Raw genomic sequence first — 21,653 nt, 5'->3', positions numbered from 1 at the left:
AATCAGAAGGTCCAAAATGTTCCAGCTTTTGCCTTTTGGACGAGGTAGCAAATGACAAGGATGCAGAGGAATGTTTGGACCCTGAGCAAGAAGCAAATATTGCTAGCAAACTAGATGTTGCCCAATTCAAAGCTGAGACCATTATTGAAGAAAACCATGCAAATGCAGATCTTGTTTCTGACTCTTCTTTTTATACTGTTGCTTCACTTCCAACTTTCTCTATCAAGGACAAAGAATACATACTGCTAGAGCAGACATTCAAAGGCTCTTCAATCTTAGGGAGGATTATTGTTTAGCCATCATTGCAGAGGCTTCTGATGCTGCAAATGGCATTGTTGACGTCGAAAATGAATCGAAAGAAGAGTTACTTGAACTTGACACTGAAATTACGGACAACAAGTTTATTGAAGCAGGGGATGCCCTTTCTCTTTGTTTTAGTAAGGCAAAGAATGCTGAGGAAGAATATGGGATTATTGAAGAGGAATTCCACGGCCTTCAAGATCAACTTGGAATTTTTCAACCCAACACTTTCCATGCAATAAATACAATGATATTTTGCATTTTCTCCATAACATATTCCAAGCATACATTTGATAGTTTTCAAGTCAACGCTCATGTGCCATTACACATTAAAATTACCAACCCTATCAACAACTAACATTTCTCCTTCACTTTGAGACTTAATAATGTTTGGAATACTTGTATGAGTAAACAACCATTTCAGTGTTTCATGATTCTCAATTGGTACCTGAGCTGCACCAACCCACCAAATCTCCATCTCAGACTGGAACTTATGCATTGGTGCTTGACCCCCACCATTGCTGTATTCCAATACCCTGTTCATGATGCAAATGCTGACTCTTTCCATCTTTTGTCCTTTTTGACTCTGTGCTTCATCTAACTTTAAGACAAACTTTAAAACACCGTGACATTCCTCCAACGTGAGTCTATACATGTGAACCATTGCAATTTGCACTCTTCTTAGATCAACCCATATATTGTTAAATACATTGTATTCAAAACTAGATTTTCTTTTTGTCTTTTCATATGGCATAGATTCTTCAATATGAATGTATTCCCCAAAAACTTGTGGAATCTTACGATTTATGCCAGTCTTTGCAATCGATACTCCTAGGGCTTGAGGTAACCCAAATGCAGTTATTCTATTACATTTTAGATTTTTAAACCATAATCTTGAGATAGCTCGATAACCTTTTCGACTAATGCCCACAGTATCACATATCTCTACAATTTTGTTTGGTTTTATTGTGTCCTTTAAATCCTTCACTAATTCTTTGAGAGTTGGGCCTCTCAAATCCATATTTTGAGGTGACCTAAGAATCCTCGAAATATTATTCTTATTCATGGTCTCTTTTAAAAAATTAATTCTCTCCTCACTCTCACTTATATTTATACCCGACATGTTCAAGACATATTTTTTTGCAAGATTCAATTTTCTTTTCTTTGCTCTCTCACACAAGCTAGTTATATTTTTTAGTGGTCTCTTTCTCTCTCTTAATCCTATTGGAGTTTTCTTTAAATGTGCTAACTTGTCTTGTAATGACTTATTAGCATTTTCCAAAATGTCAATCTTATTTTTTAGCTCCAAAATGCTTGTCTCTGTAATAAATAATGATTTTCTCATTTCATTCATCTGAGCCATGTATGTGTAAGATGCAGAGTGTAAGCTTTTACAATACCCAAGCATCCCATTATAACCTTCCCCAACATATCTCACGTAGTCATGAATATTTAAAAAATTAGGAGGTTTACCTGTTGAAGGATCCTTTGGATAAATATTTCCATCTACCCACAAATCTATATGTTTCTTTCCTTGAGTTCGCAATCTATTGGCCTCTATCTTATCTGTTAGTACTCGACGATGTATACTTCTCCAAGATGAATAAATTGGATCTAGTTGGATGGTAAGTTTGTATTTGCATGTACTCGCATTTGTATCACTTGCAGAGGTGTTGCTAAACATTTTAGTAGATCAATGATCGCAGTGATAAGAAAGTGAGCACAAAGAAGAGAATGGCGAAAGAGAATGGAGAAAGAGCGTATGAAAAGAAGACGCAGGAGTAGACAAATCGCGATATAGGTGGACGTTTCTTGAAAATACAAATTCTCCCAAGTTGCAAGACAAAAAACGGTCGAAAAGGTGACACTGATATAAATTAAATTTGAGGGACAATTAATGGCTCGGCTCTTTAATGAATTCAATATTCTCTCATTAATCACATCTAAGCAACCAAATTTGTTATTTTCATTCTTCCAAAATCTCAACTAATTAGCAACTTAATCATTTTCTTACATGTGCCTTTTTTGAAGCGTTTTTTGCCCTAATGAGCATAGGATTATTGGGACATCCTAATGAGCCGAGGATGTCATAGATGCTTTGCTACTCTTCGATCTCTTCTCCTTTATCGTTGCTTGTAATCCCTATTTGAGGGAACTAAAAGTAAAGTGCTAGGGTTTTGTCTTCATTGGTCGTAATTTTGGGAATACTTTTTTACTCGCAACGTGTTGCCTCCTTTAAATTATTGTGAAGACTCTTTTCCATGACACACCTCCCAATGTAAAAATAATTGTCTTTATTTTATCACCTTTTCTTTATTTATTTCATACACCAATTATGATCTCTTTGTGATCAAGTTAAAAAATTATCGTGATTGTTTATAATGACACTTTTATTTGTTTGCATTGTTTCAGATATTACTTCATGACATGAGGTAGAAGAGGAGCTCCTACGATGAAGTTACGACCTCGCTCATGTAGACCACATCATAGCTTCGATCAAAAGGCCTCTTTGTGAGCTATTTCTAAGTCTTGGATGAGATGATGTGGGCGTGGTGGCAACAAAGATGCATTTTCCTAGATGATGAGGTTGTTGAGGACATTATAGAGGACGTGCTCACAAGCAAAACAAGCCACATTGGCAAACGTGCTCAAGTTGGGATTATGTCTAATACTTTCGCTTATTTTTCAAAAAACAAAGCCTCCACCCATCCTTTACGTTAGCTTGTCCCATATGAGACCATAAGGCCCGCCTTTTTCTCCGGTTCATGGTTGATTCCTTCCTTTGATAATGCATCCTACATGGAGACCATGGATAGATTCCTCATTTCACTTTACACATTCTCCACTGAGATCATGACTATTACATCTCAACACATGGATGAGTGGGGATTATTATGGAAAAAAGTCAATAGTCAATTTGAAGATGAATTGATAGATGTTTGATCTAAAAGAAAGGAGGTTTTGAATTTGGGACAACCACCAATGATAAAATATATATATGAAGAGAATAAAGGATGGTAAGTTCGAGTGTTGATACATTCGTTTAAACAAGCTTTTTGTTCCACAATGGTTTTAATTCCTTGTTGTTATGTTGGTGCAATTTATGTAGCTAATATTGTGATGCATGTAAGGGTCCATAGCTAATTTACAAATATAAACAAGGGAAAGGAAGGAGAGCTATTCGTATCTCTTGATTCTAGCCATGTGTATGTTAAGTTTGATTATACTTTCATGCATTGTGAAAATGCAATTTCATTGTGTTATAAATTAAATTTCGTTTCACTTTGATAAATCATGTAGATATAATGTTTAATTCACTCACTTCACCTTTCTATCCTTGCACCACTTCGATGCACTACCTCTTATTTGATCTCTCCTCCCTCCTCACAATTTCTCTTTATCGCCCCCTATCCTCACTTATCCACATACACTCTTTAACATCTTTCCTATGCTTAGGATAAGCCCCTCTACTCCCTATCTTTATTTGGTCAATGTTTAAGATAAGCCCCTCTACTCTCTATACTCTTCATAACTTTACAAGGTCTCATCATGACTCTCGTTCTCTCACTCAACTCATATTTTTTGTTATCCATCCCCTATCTTTATTTGGCTTCACCCATATCTCCTTATCTAACACTACTCACGTATTTAACTCCATTTCTCACCCCTATCTCCTTGTCTTTTACCACATAGCTTTATTGCCATCTACTTCCATTGACCTCTTCTATTATCTCCCTACTATCTATACAATCCTCCACTCTCTTCATCCTCTTACCTCTACATACCCCCTCTATTAATGCTGTCTATTGTAGTTAAATACAACATAATCTCTAAGGTCCTTTGTAAATGTCACAAAAAGAAGCATGTAATTTAAATCAAATGTATTATAAATGTGTAGCATCCATGATAATCCCCAAAACTCTAAACCTAAATGCAAAAACTCTATTTACAAGACTTCCAAAATCTTCAAAAAGAATTGCCGAAACTCCAAATCCAAGGCTTGCAAAATAATTGCACCCTACTTTAAAATGAACACTATTAATGGTTGGTTCTATCAGGTCATTTTACGTAAGCCTAAAGTCCTTTAGCTAACACACTTGTTGGAATTTATTAGATATCTTTGTCATGCTATAAGGCATAAGAATTTTTTGCTCAAACTTTATGTGCAACTCATTTGTCACTTTCTGGGTCACCTTTTTGGACATTCACCTAGCATTAGAGCCTATAGTGCATCTTTTTGTGTGAATTTTTGCATTCAAGGTTAGGCATGCAATGATCTAGACTCATTGTGACACAATCTAATGCACATTGACTTAAATCATAAATGCTACTTTTAACAATAATTATTCTACAACTATCAAAGCTATATCTTTTTTTACTATTGCTTGAATCATATGGTAATTAAATTCTCTATCATGATAGGATTCCCCTTCAAATAACCCATGGGATACAAAAGCCACCAAGAAATAGGTATGCATGACTATGGACTTTGTCTGAAAACCTATTGTGAGCTGACTAACCTTCAAAGCATGCATAACAACTTGCAAAAGCCTTCGTGGATCTTTTGATCGATAGTAGCTTGTAGGTGATTAAACAATAGATTCATGGTTTCAAAAGAAATCACATCTATTTCTGAGGATTCCCCATTTATCAGTGATGAAATAGGAGAGCCACAAAACAACCATATGCATAACTATGGACTTCGTCTAAAAGCCTATTGTGAGTTCAATATCCTCTAACATACGTATAGCAACTTCCAAAATGCCTCACAAGCAAATTAATCAAACAGTGTTCAATCTCACTGCACAGTCAAAACTTTAAACCATCTTTGTACCAACAATCTTAACTTCAAGTCCCAAGTTTTCAAACGCAGTGCAATTCGATGTTGCTAAGCAGAAATAACTCCCTCCCTCATCACTATGAAAGAGCTGCAGACCTTACAGCATTCCCAACCACAAATGCTGATCCTAAGTCAAAATAGTTGACCCTTTGTCCTTATCATGTACACTGACTTTTACTTGGCGAGGCAATCTCTGACCGTCAACTAAAATATCCCTAAGTTTAGGCTTCAATCTTAATTCACCACAACTGTTGCAACCTCCTTTTGCAGCTTCTCCCAAGTACACTGCATTCAAGGCATAATCTTGTTGAACAATCCACTTTGATATCCATAAGAGAAAAGTGCATCAGTAGTCCATGCTGTACCATCAGCTATTTTCGTGCCTTCAATTTGCAGGCTGCCAGAAAACCACATCTAGAACATATTCTCCTGTCTTAATTCATCACACTCCTGGAATGCCAATCTCACAAAAGATGGAACCAAAATTTCAATCAGCCCACTCTGATTGTCAACATGCAGCCAGTGTCCTGCTTTCTCTAGCACATGATATGATATATTGCTTCTCTTGGCCAAATCCTGCAAATGAGAAATAATTTCTGGGTACCAGCGATCACTATATTGTGCTCGTACAATGCCGATGTCTGTTCCTTGGGGTGGAGAATCTAAGAATGGCCAATAGTTGGTTTGTCTGACAAAGAACCTTGTTAGGCTCGTTTTTAATGATCAATAATAGTTTAATGCAGAGACCTTGATTAAATTTGACTGAACAGAACAAATCAAAAAGTAAATTGCATAAGCAGACACCCACAAAAGCAAGCATACGGATAAACAGTAAAAGTCAGCCCTGCAGCTGTGACAAGTTCAGATACGAAGAAATGTAACTCTTGCAAGTGCAACCAACTCCTGTGACCAGCATGTGAAAATACCTGTACGAAAGATACATGTCATAGATGCTCTTTACATCAAAAATCCAAGTCATTTGCTCACTAGAAGGGTCAATCCGTTTTAGGTTACTCCCAAGCCAGTCCCCAAGAGACTTGGAAAACCCCTCCTTCAATAACTGTTCTGTAAGCCATCTGAACAAAATCGGCACAAATTAATAGCACCTATAGATGCTAGCAAAGGGAATAATTCTCACAAGGAAACTATACAATTAATGGAATTCATTTTTGGCCGAAGTCTAATGTCCAACCTGCGAGATGGAAGAGGATCAGGAAGTCTTTGAATAGCTTTCAGAACACGTTCTACTTCTCCATTTTGCTCTACGTCAATGTTGCCAGGTACAGAATCAAGAACCCACAACTGTTCTGCACCATAACAAGTAGTCATAACGTTCTTAACAGAACCTCTTAAAGATTACAATTTTCTTATTTAATCATTGCTTCATATTCATACCATCAAGGGCCTCATGTGGACAGGTTTCATCCAAAAACATGCATGCAAATGGCCTACATGTTAAATATGTGCATGATTGCTACATAATTACATGAATGGTACATGCATGCATGCATGCATGCACAACTTGTTTTTTTCTTTCTGTGTGAAAAGCTCACTATCCCCACTAAGGATAATCACAAAGGATATCCAAAATGTAGGAAAACACAAATCCAGTTATTGTCTAACAGCATTATCCATAGCCCATTATCTTGTACATGCTAGCAACAGAGCATAATTAGGTGATCAAGGGGAAATTTTCAGGAATTCAGCTCTCAGACAGCCTAAAAGGTTAAAAAGAGAGAGTAGGTGCAGAACCAAAGCACATGAGGAACTCTCTCTTCATGATCTTTTTTGACGCAAAGAACTCGCACATGATGCAGCAGAAATCATTATTTGTGCCAAGCTTCATCCAACTGGAAGAAAAAACAGCAGACAAGAAGAACCAAAGCATGTACACTGTGATACAATAGGCAGCTGCAATCTTTCTTTTGGAAAAAGTTCGGCAAATGGAAACCACTCCCTAGTTGGCTTCTCTTTTCAAGCTTGACAGGCACTAGACTGGGTCAGAGAAAGCAATAAATTGCCAGCACTTGCAAACTGTTGAGAAAAATCCCTGGATCCCATCACTTTCTACTTCTTCAAGATACCTTCAGAGGTGCTCCTTCCTAGACTTCTTGAACTTGATTTCATCAAGAAAAAGCAATAACAAATCTGGCTATGAGCTTGGAAATTGAAAATATTATCATGCAAAAGCAATTTGAATTTATGACAAAAGATCACAAGTCAGGATCTCATAATGAAATTGAGTTTTCAGACTCAAACAAACTTGACTACATTTTTGGCTATATAAAGAGAACTGGAGCACAGGGAGAGGACCTCTTCAAGTACAGCTACTGGACACTGATGGACTGTAGAATTTGAGAAATGCACAAAAGGGTATGGAATAAAATTGATGACGATAAAATCAGCCCGGAATAGACTGCTCTGGAACAAATTTTGAGACTAACCAGAAATATATAGGACAGGTCCTCAAACATTCCTGGAAAGAAAAAGCAGAGGTGTTGTAGCTCAGGGCTAATATACTTGGTCAGCATGCTTTAAGTGCTCTAGAAATCTTTAGAACTTCTTCAGGATTATTCCCTGTAATTAGGCCAGTAAATTTCTGTCAGCCTTCAGCTTCTGCAGCAAAAGGCTTTCATGACTTCCGTACAGAGAAAAGACACCACTGCTACCCTTCGATAGCCTTTATCCCTGCTCTAACTGCCTCACATGGGCTGTGCACATTTGTCCCCTTTCCTTTCTGCAGTAGAAGGCTTTCATGACTTCCACAAGAGAAGACACCAGTACTACCCTTCTATAGGCTTTATCCCTGCTCTAGCTGCCTCAGGGGCTGTGCATTCTTGTTTCCTTTTCTAATTCAAATCTTCATTTCTAAAAGGGACTGAAGTTCAGGCTTGCAATACTTTGACTAGATCCCTCCATGAACAACCCCCACAGGGAGCCATGGAGAGGCACGTTTAAGAAGCTTATTGGGACCAATGCAGTATTCTCTGCTCCTGCTATTGCATTGAGATTTGAACTATTGGTGGATTCTCCAAGCTTAACTGCCAGTGAACAGTTTACAGGTACTGCAATAACACCACATCTCTTCAGCTAAGTAGAAGAAAGTGATACTAAAGACATCTCCATAGCAAATTGTGAATCATATCCAGCTGGAACTATCTTTCAGAGAGCCAATCATGTCAGATTTACAAAGCAGCACCGACCTCGTGTGCTTAGAGTCCTCACTCAAGTTAATGTACATGAGACGTGAATACTAACTTTTGAGCATCCATAATGGCAATTATCAAGCCATTCTCAAATGAACATCATTAGATAATACAGACCCAAACCATGGATTGGAGTGTTTCTGCACTTCAAAAGTTAGATCACGTGCCACAGTTATTGGAGGCATGAGAGAGATCATGGCAAAAAGAAGACCAGTTAAGAGTTTCAGGTCAAATCAAGGACTGCAAGAATGTGAGTACTGCAACTTCAACAATTTGGGGAAAGTCAACAGCAAAGTCCACTTTGAACTGAACCAGAATAAACACAAAGATTCCAAAGATTTTATCTCACCCAGATCTTTCATTCATTGTAGAAATATCATGACACCAGAACATTGTCACAGTCTGGTAAATTTGTGAGCTTGACACATTCTAGAAAACTGGAAGCCTCATCAAGCCTGAAGAATGACACAACTAACCTCACTCCATGTAGAAAGGGTCCCAACCACAGTTCCCACAATCATGATACCTTCCAGTTTTTAATTCTAAAAGTGACTAAAGACCACCAATAAATTAGCTGTCATAACAAACATCTAATAAACTATCTCAAGTTCATGAAAACTAAAGGTATCGCTTACAGGCTTGACTCTACAAACTGCAGAGATGCTTACCTGCTTTGGAAGGGCTCCTGAAGAGTCATATTGTCCCTTTGCACAGCTCTCCCCAAATTCTAAAGCAACTTTACCACCCAGAGAATGCCCCATTACAACCTCAGGCCACTTCCATGCTTCCGACTTCACAAGGTCTGCAATATCCCTGGCCGCAGACTGAATGTTATGTGGAGGCGTCAAATGTTGTAATGCAGCTGAGTTTCCATGGTTCCTTAGATCCACTAAGACAAACTGCCAGCCTGGCAATAAACATCTGTCATCAATAAACCTTGTAGCCAATGTGCATGCATAATCTGATTAGGACCCCACACAACATTAAACCAACATTCTATAGGCAAAACAAGGAAATCCAATGATCTCCCAGACATTAAAATGTCATTATAAAGAGCCCTACAAATAACGCATGAATGTAGTTTATAAAGGACAGATATTGCAGCTAAAAAGACTCAACCATTTAACATCGGAGCTTTAGATTTAATAACCCCCAACCACCTAGCATCAGGCCTTAAGATTCAATAACTCTCAGAGGATTCAAGTTAGAAATGCACAATTTCATTAACATGATTCTCGGATTTAGCACAGCTTGTTTACTTCAGATGCCACTTGCATTTATCAATTAAAAGCATTTGCCCAAAGTGTTGCACATGAAGGGATCCTCACGAGCAATTTAAGGGTCTGCCTCAGGCCCCTACTAACTGTCACACAGTTTCCTTCTTCCAGAAGTAGTGCAGAAAGTTGGTTTCTGGCATCTCCTGTCTACTGAAGCAATGAAGAGTTCCCTTCATTCCATAAACACCAGAATCTTGTCTTTTACTTCACATCCTGATTTTTGCAGCATCCCGCCAATGGCACAAAGGGCATCTTTAGCTAGCTAGTTGAATAGGTGGAGATATGCTAGGGTTTGCAAAAGAAAACACTGAGTGTACAATCACAACTAAAACAAAAGGAACTCAAACACAAAGGCAAAAATGCAAAACACAAACAAAGAAGAAAGAGAACTTTGAAGTCAATGAATGAATGGCGTAAATGAAGGAAAGATTGTACAAAATGCTCAAGGGGAGAGCTGTCCAACAGCCAATGGCTCTTGTCGGAGTAAGCTGAGAGAGGTGTCAATGTGTGTAATCCACTAGAGATGGATCCTAAACAGTTGATGCAGCAAAGTACCGAAAACCCAAAAATGACCTGCTGTACATGATGATGGCGTCAGCAAGCTGGGGTAAAATGCAGCCTATAAGCCAATGGTGAGGGATGAAGATGCCCATGGCAGCAGGCTCAATGAGGCATGCCCAAAGGATGGAAGCCGGGAAGAACTGATGGAGCCCTACGGAGCTGAGAGTGAACACGACGGATAACACACACAGAGAGTAGAGAGCAATAGTAAGGAGAGTGAGCACGAAACCTTTGATGTTCATTACAAAGACTAGTGTACCTCTTTAGGTTTTAGATAGATATAGATAAAAGTACAAAAGTGCTAAGGGTGTGTTCATACCCGTGCACATATAAAAGGCACGAAGGCCCTTTATTCCCAACAACCTCCCACCTAAAGGCAATGTGCCTTAAGAAAGAAAAGAATCAGCTAAGTCTAGGTATGTACAAAGCTGAAATACATATATCTATCCAACTCCCATCATCTATCGACAATGAGCAAACCGCTCTGTCGGAAGACCCTTTTGAGAAGATCTGCAGGATTATCATCTATATACACTTTGACAAGCTCAATGCTCTTGCCGTCAAGTACATCTCTAATGAAGTGGTACTTCACCTGTATTTGCTTCGTCTTTGCATGAAAGACGGGATTCCGTGCTAGCATGATAGCACTCTGACTATCACAATGGAGAACAAGTAACTCTGTAATACCAAGTTCTCCCACCAGAGGTGAAAGCCATAAAGCCTCCTTGCATGCCTCAGTGGCAGCCACATACTCTGCCTCTGTAGTAGACAATGCAACACACTTTTGTAGCCTGGAGATCCAAGAGACTGCTCCTCCTGTGAAGGTAAATACATACCTAGAAGTGGACTTTCTGCAATCCGCATGACCACCATAGTCTGCATTCGTAAAGCCAACGACAGATGCCTTTTGCTTTCCAAAGCAGATGCACAAATCCTTTGTGCCTTTGAGGAATCTCATAATACCTTTCATTGCTTCCTAATGCTTTTACCAGGGTTTGCCATATATCTGCTAACCACTCCCATTGCAAAGGCAATATCAGGACATGTAGCAACCATAGCATACATCAAACTGCCAATAGCTAAAGCATATGGTAACTTGGCCATTTCAGCCTTCTCATCATTAGATGTAGGGTTGTCCTTTGCATTGAGTTTCATGTATGGAGGCAATGAAACCCCAATCGTTTTCCCCCCCTCCATATTGAAATGTTGCAAAACCTTGGAGATATACTCCTGCTAAGATACATAGAGTAATCCTTTTGACCTATCTCTGAGTATTCACATGCCAAGAATGTGATATGTATCACCAAGATCCTTCATGTCAAAGCTACCATGAAGACTTTGCTTCAGTGAGTCCGAGGCATGAGTATCCTTGCCAGCAATCAATATGTCATCAGCATACAGAACCAAGATGATCAAGCTGCCATCTGCTCCCTTCCTGGTGTACAAGCAATGATCCACTTGACTTCTATGAAAACCTTGAGACTGCATAAATGTATCAAACTTATGATAACATTCTCTTGGTGCTTATTTCAACCCATACAAACTCCTTTTGAGTTTACATACCATCTTCTCTTTCCCTTTTGCCACAATCCCTTCAAACTACTGCATATATATGTCTTCATGCAGATCACCATGTAAGAATGCAGTTTTTACATTCATCTGTATGAGCTCCATATCTTCAGCTGCAACCCAAAATTGTTCTCAATGTAGTCATTTTAACCACAAGAGAGAAGATCTCATCAAAGTCAACTCCATCTTACAGCTTGTACTCCTTCGCAACCAATCTTGCTTTGTACTTTGGCAAGAAACCAGAAGTATCCTTAATCTTGTAAACCCATTTACATGGAAGGGTTTTCTACCCTTTAGGCAACTGCACCAAGTCCTAAGTGCCATTTTTCTCAAGATTCCATCTCTGACAACATGGCTTTATACCATTTCTTGCTATCCTGTCTATCCATTGCTTCCTTGAAGCAAGACGGTTCACCACAGTCTGTCAATATGACACAATCAGGCACACTGTTTGCACCATGAACAAATCTATCAGGCTGCCTAGTAGCCCTAGACAATCTCCTAACCCAATGATCATTGTTTACTGGCTGTTCCTGCAAATTTCCATTTTCAGCTTGCTGTCCTGGCATTTCAGTTTACAAATAAGTATTAACAGCTTGTTGTCCTGGCTATTCCTGCACATCCCATGGCTCATTATTATGGGCAATAGCTGACTGATCATTTTCAGCATTATTTTCTGCATTTGCAGGTTCATTTACAGTAGGTATTTGCTGTTGTAGAGTGGGCACATTTTGCTGTCCAAAAGGTATTTCTTCCCGGAATACAACCCTACGGACCTCCTCAATCTTTTCGGGTTGTTTATGCATGCAATCTTCCCAGAAAATAACATCATTGCTGCATACTACTTTCATTTTCTCGGGATTCCATAATCTATACTCATTTCACCCTCGTCACCATATCCTAGGAAATGCATTTACATGACTTTGGCTCAAGTTTGCTGCATTTTTCTTACGGATGTGCACAAATGCTTTGCAACCAAACACTTTCAAGTGTGCATATGAAGGTGGCTTGCCCGACCACACTTCTTGGGGAACTACCCCGAACTGCCCCCCCCCCCCCCCCCCCCAAAGACCTGTTTGGTGACCAATTAATTAAGTATACAGTTGTCATAACAACCTCTGCCCAAAAACCATGGGGTAATGCAGTATGAGACAACATCGTATGGACCTTATCCTATATGATCCGATTCATACGCCCTACAACTCAATTTTGGGGTGGATTATGAGGGGCAGTGAGCTCCCTCTTTATCCCTTTGCTATCATAAAATACCTGAAAGGCCTTTGACACATAATCCCCACCATTGTCAGAGCGAAGACACTTAAGTGTCTTATCAGTCTAATTTTCAACCAATTCCAAGAATTTTTTAAACTTGTCAAGCACTTCATCCTTGCTACGAATAGGATAAACCCATACCTTCCGTGTAGCATCATCGACAAAGGTGACAAAGTATTTCTTTCCCCCTAAAGATAACCCTAGCATCTGACATACATCCGAATGTACTAACTCTAGAGGAGAAGATTTCAATTAAAGAGACTTCTTATGAGACGTCTGTGCATGTTTACCATAAACACAATGATCACAATACTCAAAATCAACATAACAAAGGCAAGGCAAGTAACCCAAACAAGAAAGTACTTTCATTCCAATTTGACTCATGTGTCCCAACCGGCCATGCCACAAAGAAACACTTGGCTACTCGGTCACTACAACAACATGGTCACGCACACTAGATACAAGGAGAAAATACAAGGTATCACTTTTACAACCTCTGGCAATCACTCTAGATCCCTTAAAAATCTTTCATTTCCCATCACCAAAGGTGGTATAAAATCCATCGTCATCTAGCTACCCTATGCTAATCAAGCTCTTCTTGAGTTACATGCCGTACATGCTAAAGTGTGAAGATAGAACCATGTTGAAACTGCAACTGCACACTGCCAATACCTGCAATGTCACATGCATAGTTGTCGACCCCTTGTATAGTTAGAAAACCACTCACGATGAGGGGTGACATGAAAATAAGCACTTGAATCTGGAATCCAAGTATGCATGTCATCATTCGTATCTGCAAGTAAAGCATGTGTACTAAAGTGTGAAGTGACAAAGAGTACGTCATTCCCATTGTTAGTGTCATGAGTGACTACATTTACTTCTTCAATTTTGACACTACTCTTCTTAGGCTTAACTCTTTTTCTTCTCTTACTTGCTATTATCTGTCTTTTTTGCCCTTTCCTTTCTCTTTCTTCCCTTTGTAGCAGTCACGTTTAAAGTGACCCTTTTTGCCACACATTCTTACCACGTGATTTACTGCGTCCCTTGCTATCAGATTTGCCTTTTTGTTGTGATCTGCCCCTAGTATGCAAAGCACTGGAAAACTTACTGGATGCATTGTTTGGCCGATTTATTTCTTCCATGAGTAGAGCACTCTCTACATCACATTAGAATTGCTCATAGCAGTCCTGAATGTATCCCAACTCTCTAGCAGAGTGCAAAGCAAGAACATAGCCTGAAATTCTTTATCAATCAAGAACTTCTAGGCAACCAGCTGGCTGAAAATGGAATTAAACTCACTCAAGTGAGTAGACATTGCTATACCCTCTTTCATTCGCAAATCCATAAGCTTTTTCAGCCAATACACTTTGCTTGTGGCACTCTTCTATACATACACTTCTTCCAATCGAGTCCAAATAGCATATAGGCAGAATCCAAACCTTCAATGTTAAACAGCAAGGCATCAGAAATCGATAGCTCGATGGTTGAGCATGCAAGCTCGTTTAACTCATCCCAATCTTCCTGTTCCATATCTGCGGGCTTTGCCCCTTTGGTCTTAATCGGCTTTGCTTGCTTCTTCTGCGACAGGATACTATAGCATTGTTTTTGCTAGACTACAAAGTTATGTGCTCCTTCAAGCTTCTTAATGTGCATGAGATTACTGCTGTCACTGCTGCCAGCCATGATTTCCAGCTCAGATGTGACAAAAAATTCAACAAATGCAAGCCCAAACTATCACACAAGTGACCAAGATACAGACAAGTACCAACCAGCAATAAATGACCACGTCAAAGCAGAAATTTCAGATCTACAGATAAATTTTCAGAAGCACTAAACCTTGTGCTACAGCACTCCACAATTGATTACAGCTGTTTCAAGGGTAAATACATCACATTACATGAGAAGTCCCAAATTTTAGCCGCAATTTCTGTTGTACATACACTCACGGGCACAAAATTTGACATGCACTGTCAAAAGCCCCAAAAAAATTGTGCTCAAAGCATCAACCACACATCTGCACTATCTATGACATGCATAGAATAGACCAATTTTGCCAAAATAGAGCAATTTCAGCAAAACCCCCAAATTTTTCCAAGTGCTAGATGTCCAAATTGCATGGAATTAAACCTGCATGTACATAAAATGACCAAATGGCGCACAAATTTTGCCCAAACAGCAAAAGCCCCGAATTGGACGAGGTCCAATGTGCATCAATGTCGAGAAATTGGGTAAATTTCAGCCCAATTTTTGCATGTACATGAAAAGCCCCAGATATCGAGGCAAAATGTCACAAATCCCCCCAATTTCTGAGACAAATTTCACTGTTGTGTCTTGCTTGCATCAAATCTGGGCAAATCCCCAATTATCTAGGGTCTGATGTGCATAAATTTTAGTGAAATTGAAAAAATTTCGCGAAAATGTGAAAAACCCCAAAATTCCCAAGCAAATGTGCACCGATTTTGCAATTTCTGAGTCAAATTGTCCGGTTCTGCATTAAGGTCCCCAAATCCAAGAAAAGCCCCAATTTTCCTGGGCAAAATCTCACGTTGTGCCTGTGAGTGTGAATGCTCGACAAAATAATGGCAAAAATTAAGGAGAAAACTTTGAAGTGACGAGCCCTGGCGTTGACCCGTCAAGTTTGCCGCCTAGATTGCGAACTGTCGCCGGACTGTCCTACTGCCGCCTGCCGCCTAGGCTGCGACCTGTCGACTGCCCATCGAGCTTCCCGCCTGGGCTGCGGCCTGTCGCCCGCGACTCTATGCTTCCTACCAACGTGCCGTCCACCTGCTTGCGTGTCGTTAGCTGCATGACCCGTCACATGCCGATTACCACAACATTGACATATCGTAGTTGTTGCAAGTCGTCCTGTCCTCTGTTGCCTACCCTGGCAATGCTGACCTACAGAAAACGTGCCCACTAGTCCAACTACCTTCGTCAAGCACTCGATTGCTGACTCTAACATGTGCCTGCTGCTAAGCCTATGCACGCCTATCAACTGTCTTGAGACGCGTGCACACCTGAGATGTCTCTTGCCCGCTCTGATACAGTTTGTTATGCCCTGTAGCACAAGGATCGAGACACGCACTGCTTGCACACAGCACACACAGAGAGAGAGAGAGAGAGAGTGCAGAGTAGAGAGGAGAGTGAGCACAACTTGTTGGATACAATGACGAGTGTGTACCTCTTTAGGTTTTTAGATAGATGTATATATGAAAGTACAAATGTGCTAAGGGTGTGTTCACACCCATGCACATATAAAAGGGTGTGTTCACACCCGTACAAATGTGCTAAGGGTGTGTTCACACCCGTGCACATATAAAAGGCACGATGGCCCTTTATTCCCAACACCTATCACGTGTTGTCTGCCTACACAAAAACTGACAACCTGCACCTTAGAGTCCACCACGTCTGCTAACCACTATTTGTCACACTGCCGCCCAACACGCTTGAACACTCCGTCTTGGTCGCCACATCACCTACCGCCTTTTCGCCACGTCAAACACCACATCACGCCACCTGATAGTTGCCTACTTTTAGCCACATCAACACCCTACCACCCTACCGCCTTCTCTCCCGATAGCATCAAATTTTGGTAGTCTTATATATTTTAAACTTAGCCTTCCCACTCCTCTCGATTCATGGCTTTATTCAACTCAATACCTAGGTTGTCATCATCGAGCAAGTTGTCTTTATTGACAATTCTTCTACATGAGCCATTTTAGGAACAAGTTGGCAAGACAGGATGATATACAGGCTTCATTCCCCTTCCATTGTGTAGGGTTTTCCAAGGCGGTTATTCACAACCACACTTGTTTTCAATTGTGCACCACCTACCCCACCCAGGTTTTATCCCATCCTCACCATCCCTCGATGTTACCTTGTACCCCCCATCCCTTTCAAAGGGGGACATTATCAATGATGCAGCTACAGATTCCATGGCCCCTTATCTTTCAGAGGGGGATTCCCAAGATCATAAGGAGTCTCTTTATCAACGAACTTCATCAATATTGGCATTTCTTCTCCCACCCTTCAATCCATTCCGTCTTCTTTGGCCTTCAACCATATCTAAGATCTAGGAGGGGATATTAGCAATCATGCATATCTTGCACAATCATTGCCTACCTTTAAGCCTTAGTTTGTCAGACAGTGACATAAAAGACTCTAACATTCGATCTATCTATCATGTCATGTGTTTGGACCAAGGGAGGTAGCTCTATTTAGAGCGTGCCTTTCTTTTTCAATCAGCTTTAGGTGTGTTCACACTAACTCATGTTATTTTTCAGCCTACTGTACTTCTTTTTCAATGACTGGAGGTGGTGTCTACATTGATAGATGGAGCAATCAGCCTTTTCAGTGGCGATCAGCATTTTTTATTGATGATCGGGTCGGCCAGCACTTTTAGCATCAGTTTGACCATGTCTACTTCCAACATTTTTGGCTATCTACAACTTCCCTCCAATGGCTGCTCATTATTCTTTTGCAGATCTTCAGCACACTTTGTCATTTAGGATTCATCTCTATCTTCTAGTGCTATTATTCTTTTGCAGATCTTAAACACACTCTGACATTCCAGCTTCATCTCCATATTTCGATGCTACCTTCCATGATCAGCATGATCCGATGTCCTCACTAACACCTTGGGCACAAGGACTGATCAATCCATTTTGTATTCAGCTTTCATTTAGAGTTTAGTGCAAAATTTCTTCTTCCATTTTCTTCTTTCATTGCAATCTTTTTCCCTTTTCTCTCCATGTTCATGCTCTTCTTCCATCATGCACTCTCACACTCACCCCTTCCTCAAGCCCCTCAACATCAAAATGCAGCTTTTCTTTGTGTTTTTATCAAGTTTTTGAAGGATATCATGGCAAACAAATATGATTAGCAAGATAGAGTGGAACATCAATATAGCAGACATTGTGAGGACTATAGAAGTGACACTCGTGATCATGAAGACCAGCACTATAACAATTGAGATCAAGAGGATCAACATGAAGACCATCACAATTGCAAAGATCAAGAGGATTGTTGCGAAGATCAAGAAGACCTTATTTGCACCTATGACCAGCCACCTCTCGCCCACCATCCCTTCACGTATCTATCCTAGTGGCATTGACGGCCCTTGATCTTGCAATTATGGTGCCCTCTATTTAACTGTCACTTCTACCAAACGTTCTTGAGAAGTTGGGTGGCTCCAACTATACCTTGTGGTAATGCAAGGTGAAGTGCATTTTTTATACTTCGATTTATGGGAGTTTGTTACCCCACCCATTACCCACCCCACCATGGATCCTCACATAGAATCCAATGCTAATCAAGCAATCCTTTGGGACCGGCTTAACTCTAAAGCTTGGTCATTCCTCTTTACGAGCTACAATGAAACTATTCTCATTCATATCAGAAGGATCCACTCCACAAAAGATGCTTCGACGTAGCTAGCCTCTCTCTACCATGTTTAGAACTTCACATATTCTATGACCCTCAAGATACGAGTCAGATGCCTTTCAATTGCCTATTCACTCATCATGAAGGATTACATCACAAGATGGAGAAGATACAAGATGAGCTCGCATCCCTTAAAAAGATCTCATCAAAGCTATGACCTTGCTATTACACATTTCATCCCCTTACATATTCTACACCAGTGTCTATAAAGAAGTGGTACAACAAACAGGGAATATGAAGCACATTGATGCCATGATATTGAATGTATTGCATTTACAAAAGCTTGTTAACATTATGCGCCTTTGCAGCAACAAGGTTGATGAGCCCATGGAAAAACTCATTAACAAGCTAAAGGATTTAGAGTCCGATACTAAAGTTTGACATTTTATAAGGTTTATCCATGACTTGCATGTTACAATAACTTAATATATTGCAGAAGTTTCAAGTTAACAATCAAGTGGCTAACAAATAAGTTCAAGATAATTGGAGAGCTATCAAAAATTGGAGCATGATCTTGCCACCAAGACAACTATTAGATATCAATGGGATGAGTATAGAGCATTATATAGCTCCTATGGCCACTTCGACACATAAGAGGACCATTTTAGGATTAGGGCAACATTATGGTAGGAGCATTTTGGTGTAGATATTCTTAACCTATAGCAATTGGCCATCCCTATAAAGAGTTGAGCTTTTAGTTCATCTTTGTGCAAGAGCAGGGCAATAACTAGTATCCAAACCAAGCAAAGAAGCAAGAAGTCAAAGATTAACAAGCAAAGGTGAAGCCCATAAACAAAATTTTTGTGTAAGAGTCCACTCCTTGAACAAATGGTTGCACCTAGTTCCAAAAGCCCTGGCCACCCTTATTTCATCAACACATCAGCTCCCACTCTTCAACTTCCTAGCTTGGTGGGACAATCATGGGGAGCTTGACACCTAATGGGAGAGTTCTGGTGACAAGCTTTTGAAGGGAGATTCTTAGAATCATTTTGGGAATCGATGAGTTTGCAAGATTTCAACCTTACCATCATCTACATTTTTAGGCAGGGTTGATGTCTATCACTTACTACTAATGGCAAATAGGTACTCAAGGGCAAGCAAGCATCCTAAAAGTTCAATGGGTTTTCAAATCTCTCTTTCAAACAAGAGCCATAAGCTTCACACAAATGAAGAACTTAAAAGCCTTCATGGGTCATAAACTTGGATCAAAAAATATCATAGCAAACACCTCTCTTCCAAGTGTGTATAATCCCAGCTTTGTCAATTTTAGAACCTCCTTTCCTTTTTTCCCCAATTATTGCACGTTTCTTGACTTGATTCATCCAAATAGTGCACACCAAACGCAAACAACGATTGTGCATGGTGTATAAATGTCATCTTTGTCAATTGGAGAACCCTGTCCTTTCCTTTTGTGTTTTTGGCTAGTTGCATATCGAATGCAGACTTATTGTGCATTGTGTATAGATGCCATCTTCGTCAAATGGAGAACCTCCTGTCCTTTTCTTTTCCTGACTTATGACAGTGGCTTGACAAGATTCATCCAAACATTGCATATCGAGTGCAGATACTCGTTGTGATTTGTGTATAAATGTCATTTTTGTCAATTTGAGACCCTCCTGTCCCTCTCTTTCCCCCTAATTTTTGCTAGTTGCTTGACTTGGTTCATCCAACAATTGCATATATGGAGTGCAGATACTTATTTGAGCATACCTGCCGAAGTGGAAGGGCTACGTTCCTGGACGGCTTTGAGAAGATGCTTGGCCAGAGTCCGGAGATTCTTGCCGGCTCCCATGAGGCCGTGAATGATAATGGCAGTCCTCATACGATCCGAATCCTCTTCCCCGTCGCCCGCTGTTACTCTCTCGTAGGCAAGAGAGGCGAGGCCTCGACCTTGTATGCGTGCGAAGGTGCATGGCTGCCAGCATCTTCCTCTTCTTCTGGCGAGCTGGGATGTGAAGAATGCGGCCATGCAGACGGCCCCTTTCTCGCTCTCTCTTGCTGGTAAACGTTCGACTACACCACCATGCCTGAAGAACGGAAGGGATATAAGAATGTAGAGGACAATGCAATTTATGCTCTAGATATTTGTTTGGATCATTAAAAATGCATGGTGAACACCCTCCATAGACTTTTTGCTTTCATTGTCGTCCCTAAACTTTAAAGGCCCGTGCACATGACGAGCCATCACATGACCAACTGTGGTCATGTACATGTGCACGAAAACCGGTTGGTCATGCGCTGATGTCGCCAACAAATTATCTAGGATCCATAGTTAGTTGAACTCTCCCCATAGGAACTCTTTTCAACTGTGATAACAATCATCTCATTGAAAACGCGTCAACAGGACGTGCAAAAAGCAGTTTTGTGTAGAACCGGTTCGTCTCAATCAATCCTGAATTAAAAAATACACACCTTAAGTGCATAGTTCAATTCAGGGCCAAATAACCAAAAGTAAAATAATTTAGGGATTGAACCCCGCTAAGAAGTTTACTTGCAAATGCCAATAGCCTCTTTCTCCATCTCTTGGTGGTAAGTGTTTGCCTACAAGAACATGCTTAAAGGGCTTTCTCCTTCACAATAGCCTAGAAGATATAAATGAATTTTGAGGACAAAGCTATTTATGTTTTAGAGCACTTGACTTATGTTTGGAGTACTCTAATGCATGGTGAATAAAGCCAATGAGCCTACTATACTTTTTACTTTAATTACTGTCCATGGAAAAGAGGTACAAAATGTGATAAAGATGAAGAGCACCCACCAATAAGTATGAAAACATAAACTTTCTTGTTGGTGAAAATTGTGGGTGCAAAGTGAAGAAGACACATAACCATAAAGAGGAATATAATAATGACAAAGAGAAGGAGGAAGACGAAGCAAAAGAAAGTGAAGAGTTATCATGCATATCATGAGAAGAGATGAGGAGGCTCTCTTTATGTGTATTGGGATACAAATAGACCTTCACATGACCTATATATTGTAATATACTTATTTGCCCCTATGGGCTTCATGTTTTCTAAATCAAGGGGAGGATCAAAGTACTAATGACAAGATAAGGATATTATGATAACTCTAGCATAAAAAAATTTATTAACTACGTGCCCTTCTTCAAGACTAAGGATTATATGTACTTGGGGAGTTCACTGATATATAACACGACCCTTTTTCTATTCAATATGTAAATAACCC

At 40.0% G+C, this 21,653-nt stretch overlaps 1 protein-coding gene across 1 annotated transcript; it reads right to left on the bottom strand.

The window, feature by feature from the left end:
* Window positions 1-5,112: 5,112 nt before the first annotated feature.
* On the bottom strand, window positions 5,113-20,534 carry LOC148014916 (alpha/beta-Hydrolases superfamily protein). Its single transcript, XM_087665634.1, has 5 exons — window positions 20,178-20,534; window positions 9,015-9,253; window positions 6,333-6,442; window positions 6,067-6,216; window positions 5,113-5,828 (listed from the first exon to the last, which is right to left on the bottom strand). Exons 1-5 carry the CDS (start codon window positions 20,434-20,436, stop codon window positions 5,555-5,557), a joined length of 1,032 nt encoding a protein of 343 aa, XP_087521760.1. The 5' UTR covers window positions 20,437-20,534; the 3' UTR covers window positions 5,113-5,554.
* Window positions 20,535-21,653: the final 1,119 nt, after the last annotated feature.

The sequence above is a fragment of the Lygodium microphyllum genome, chromosome 24, assembly GCF_053477565.2.
Source record: "Lygodium microphyllum isolate KBCC chromosome 24, Lygodium_microphyllum_v1.1.10, whole genome shotgun sequence".
NCBI lineage: Eukaryota > Viridiplantae > Streptophyta > Polypodiopsida > Schizaeales > Lygodiaceae > Lygodium > Lygodium microphyllum.
This window is presented reverse-complemented; position numbering and strand designations above follow the sequence as displayed.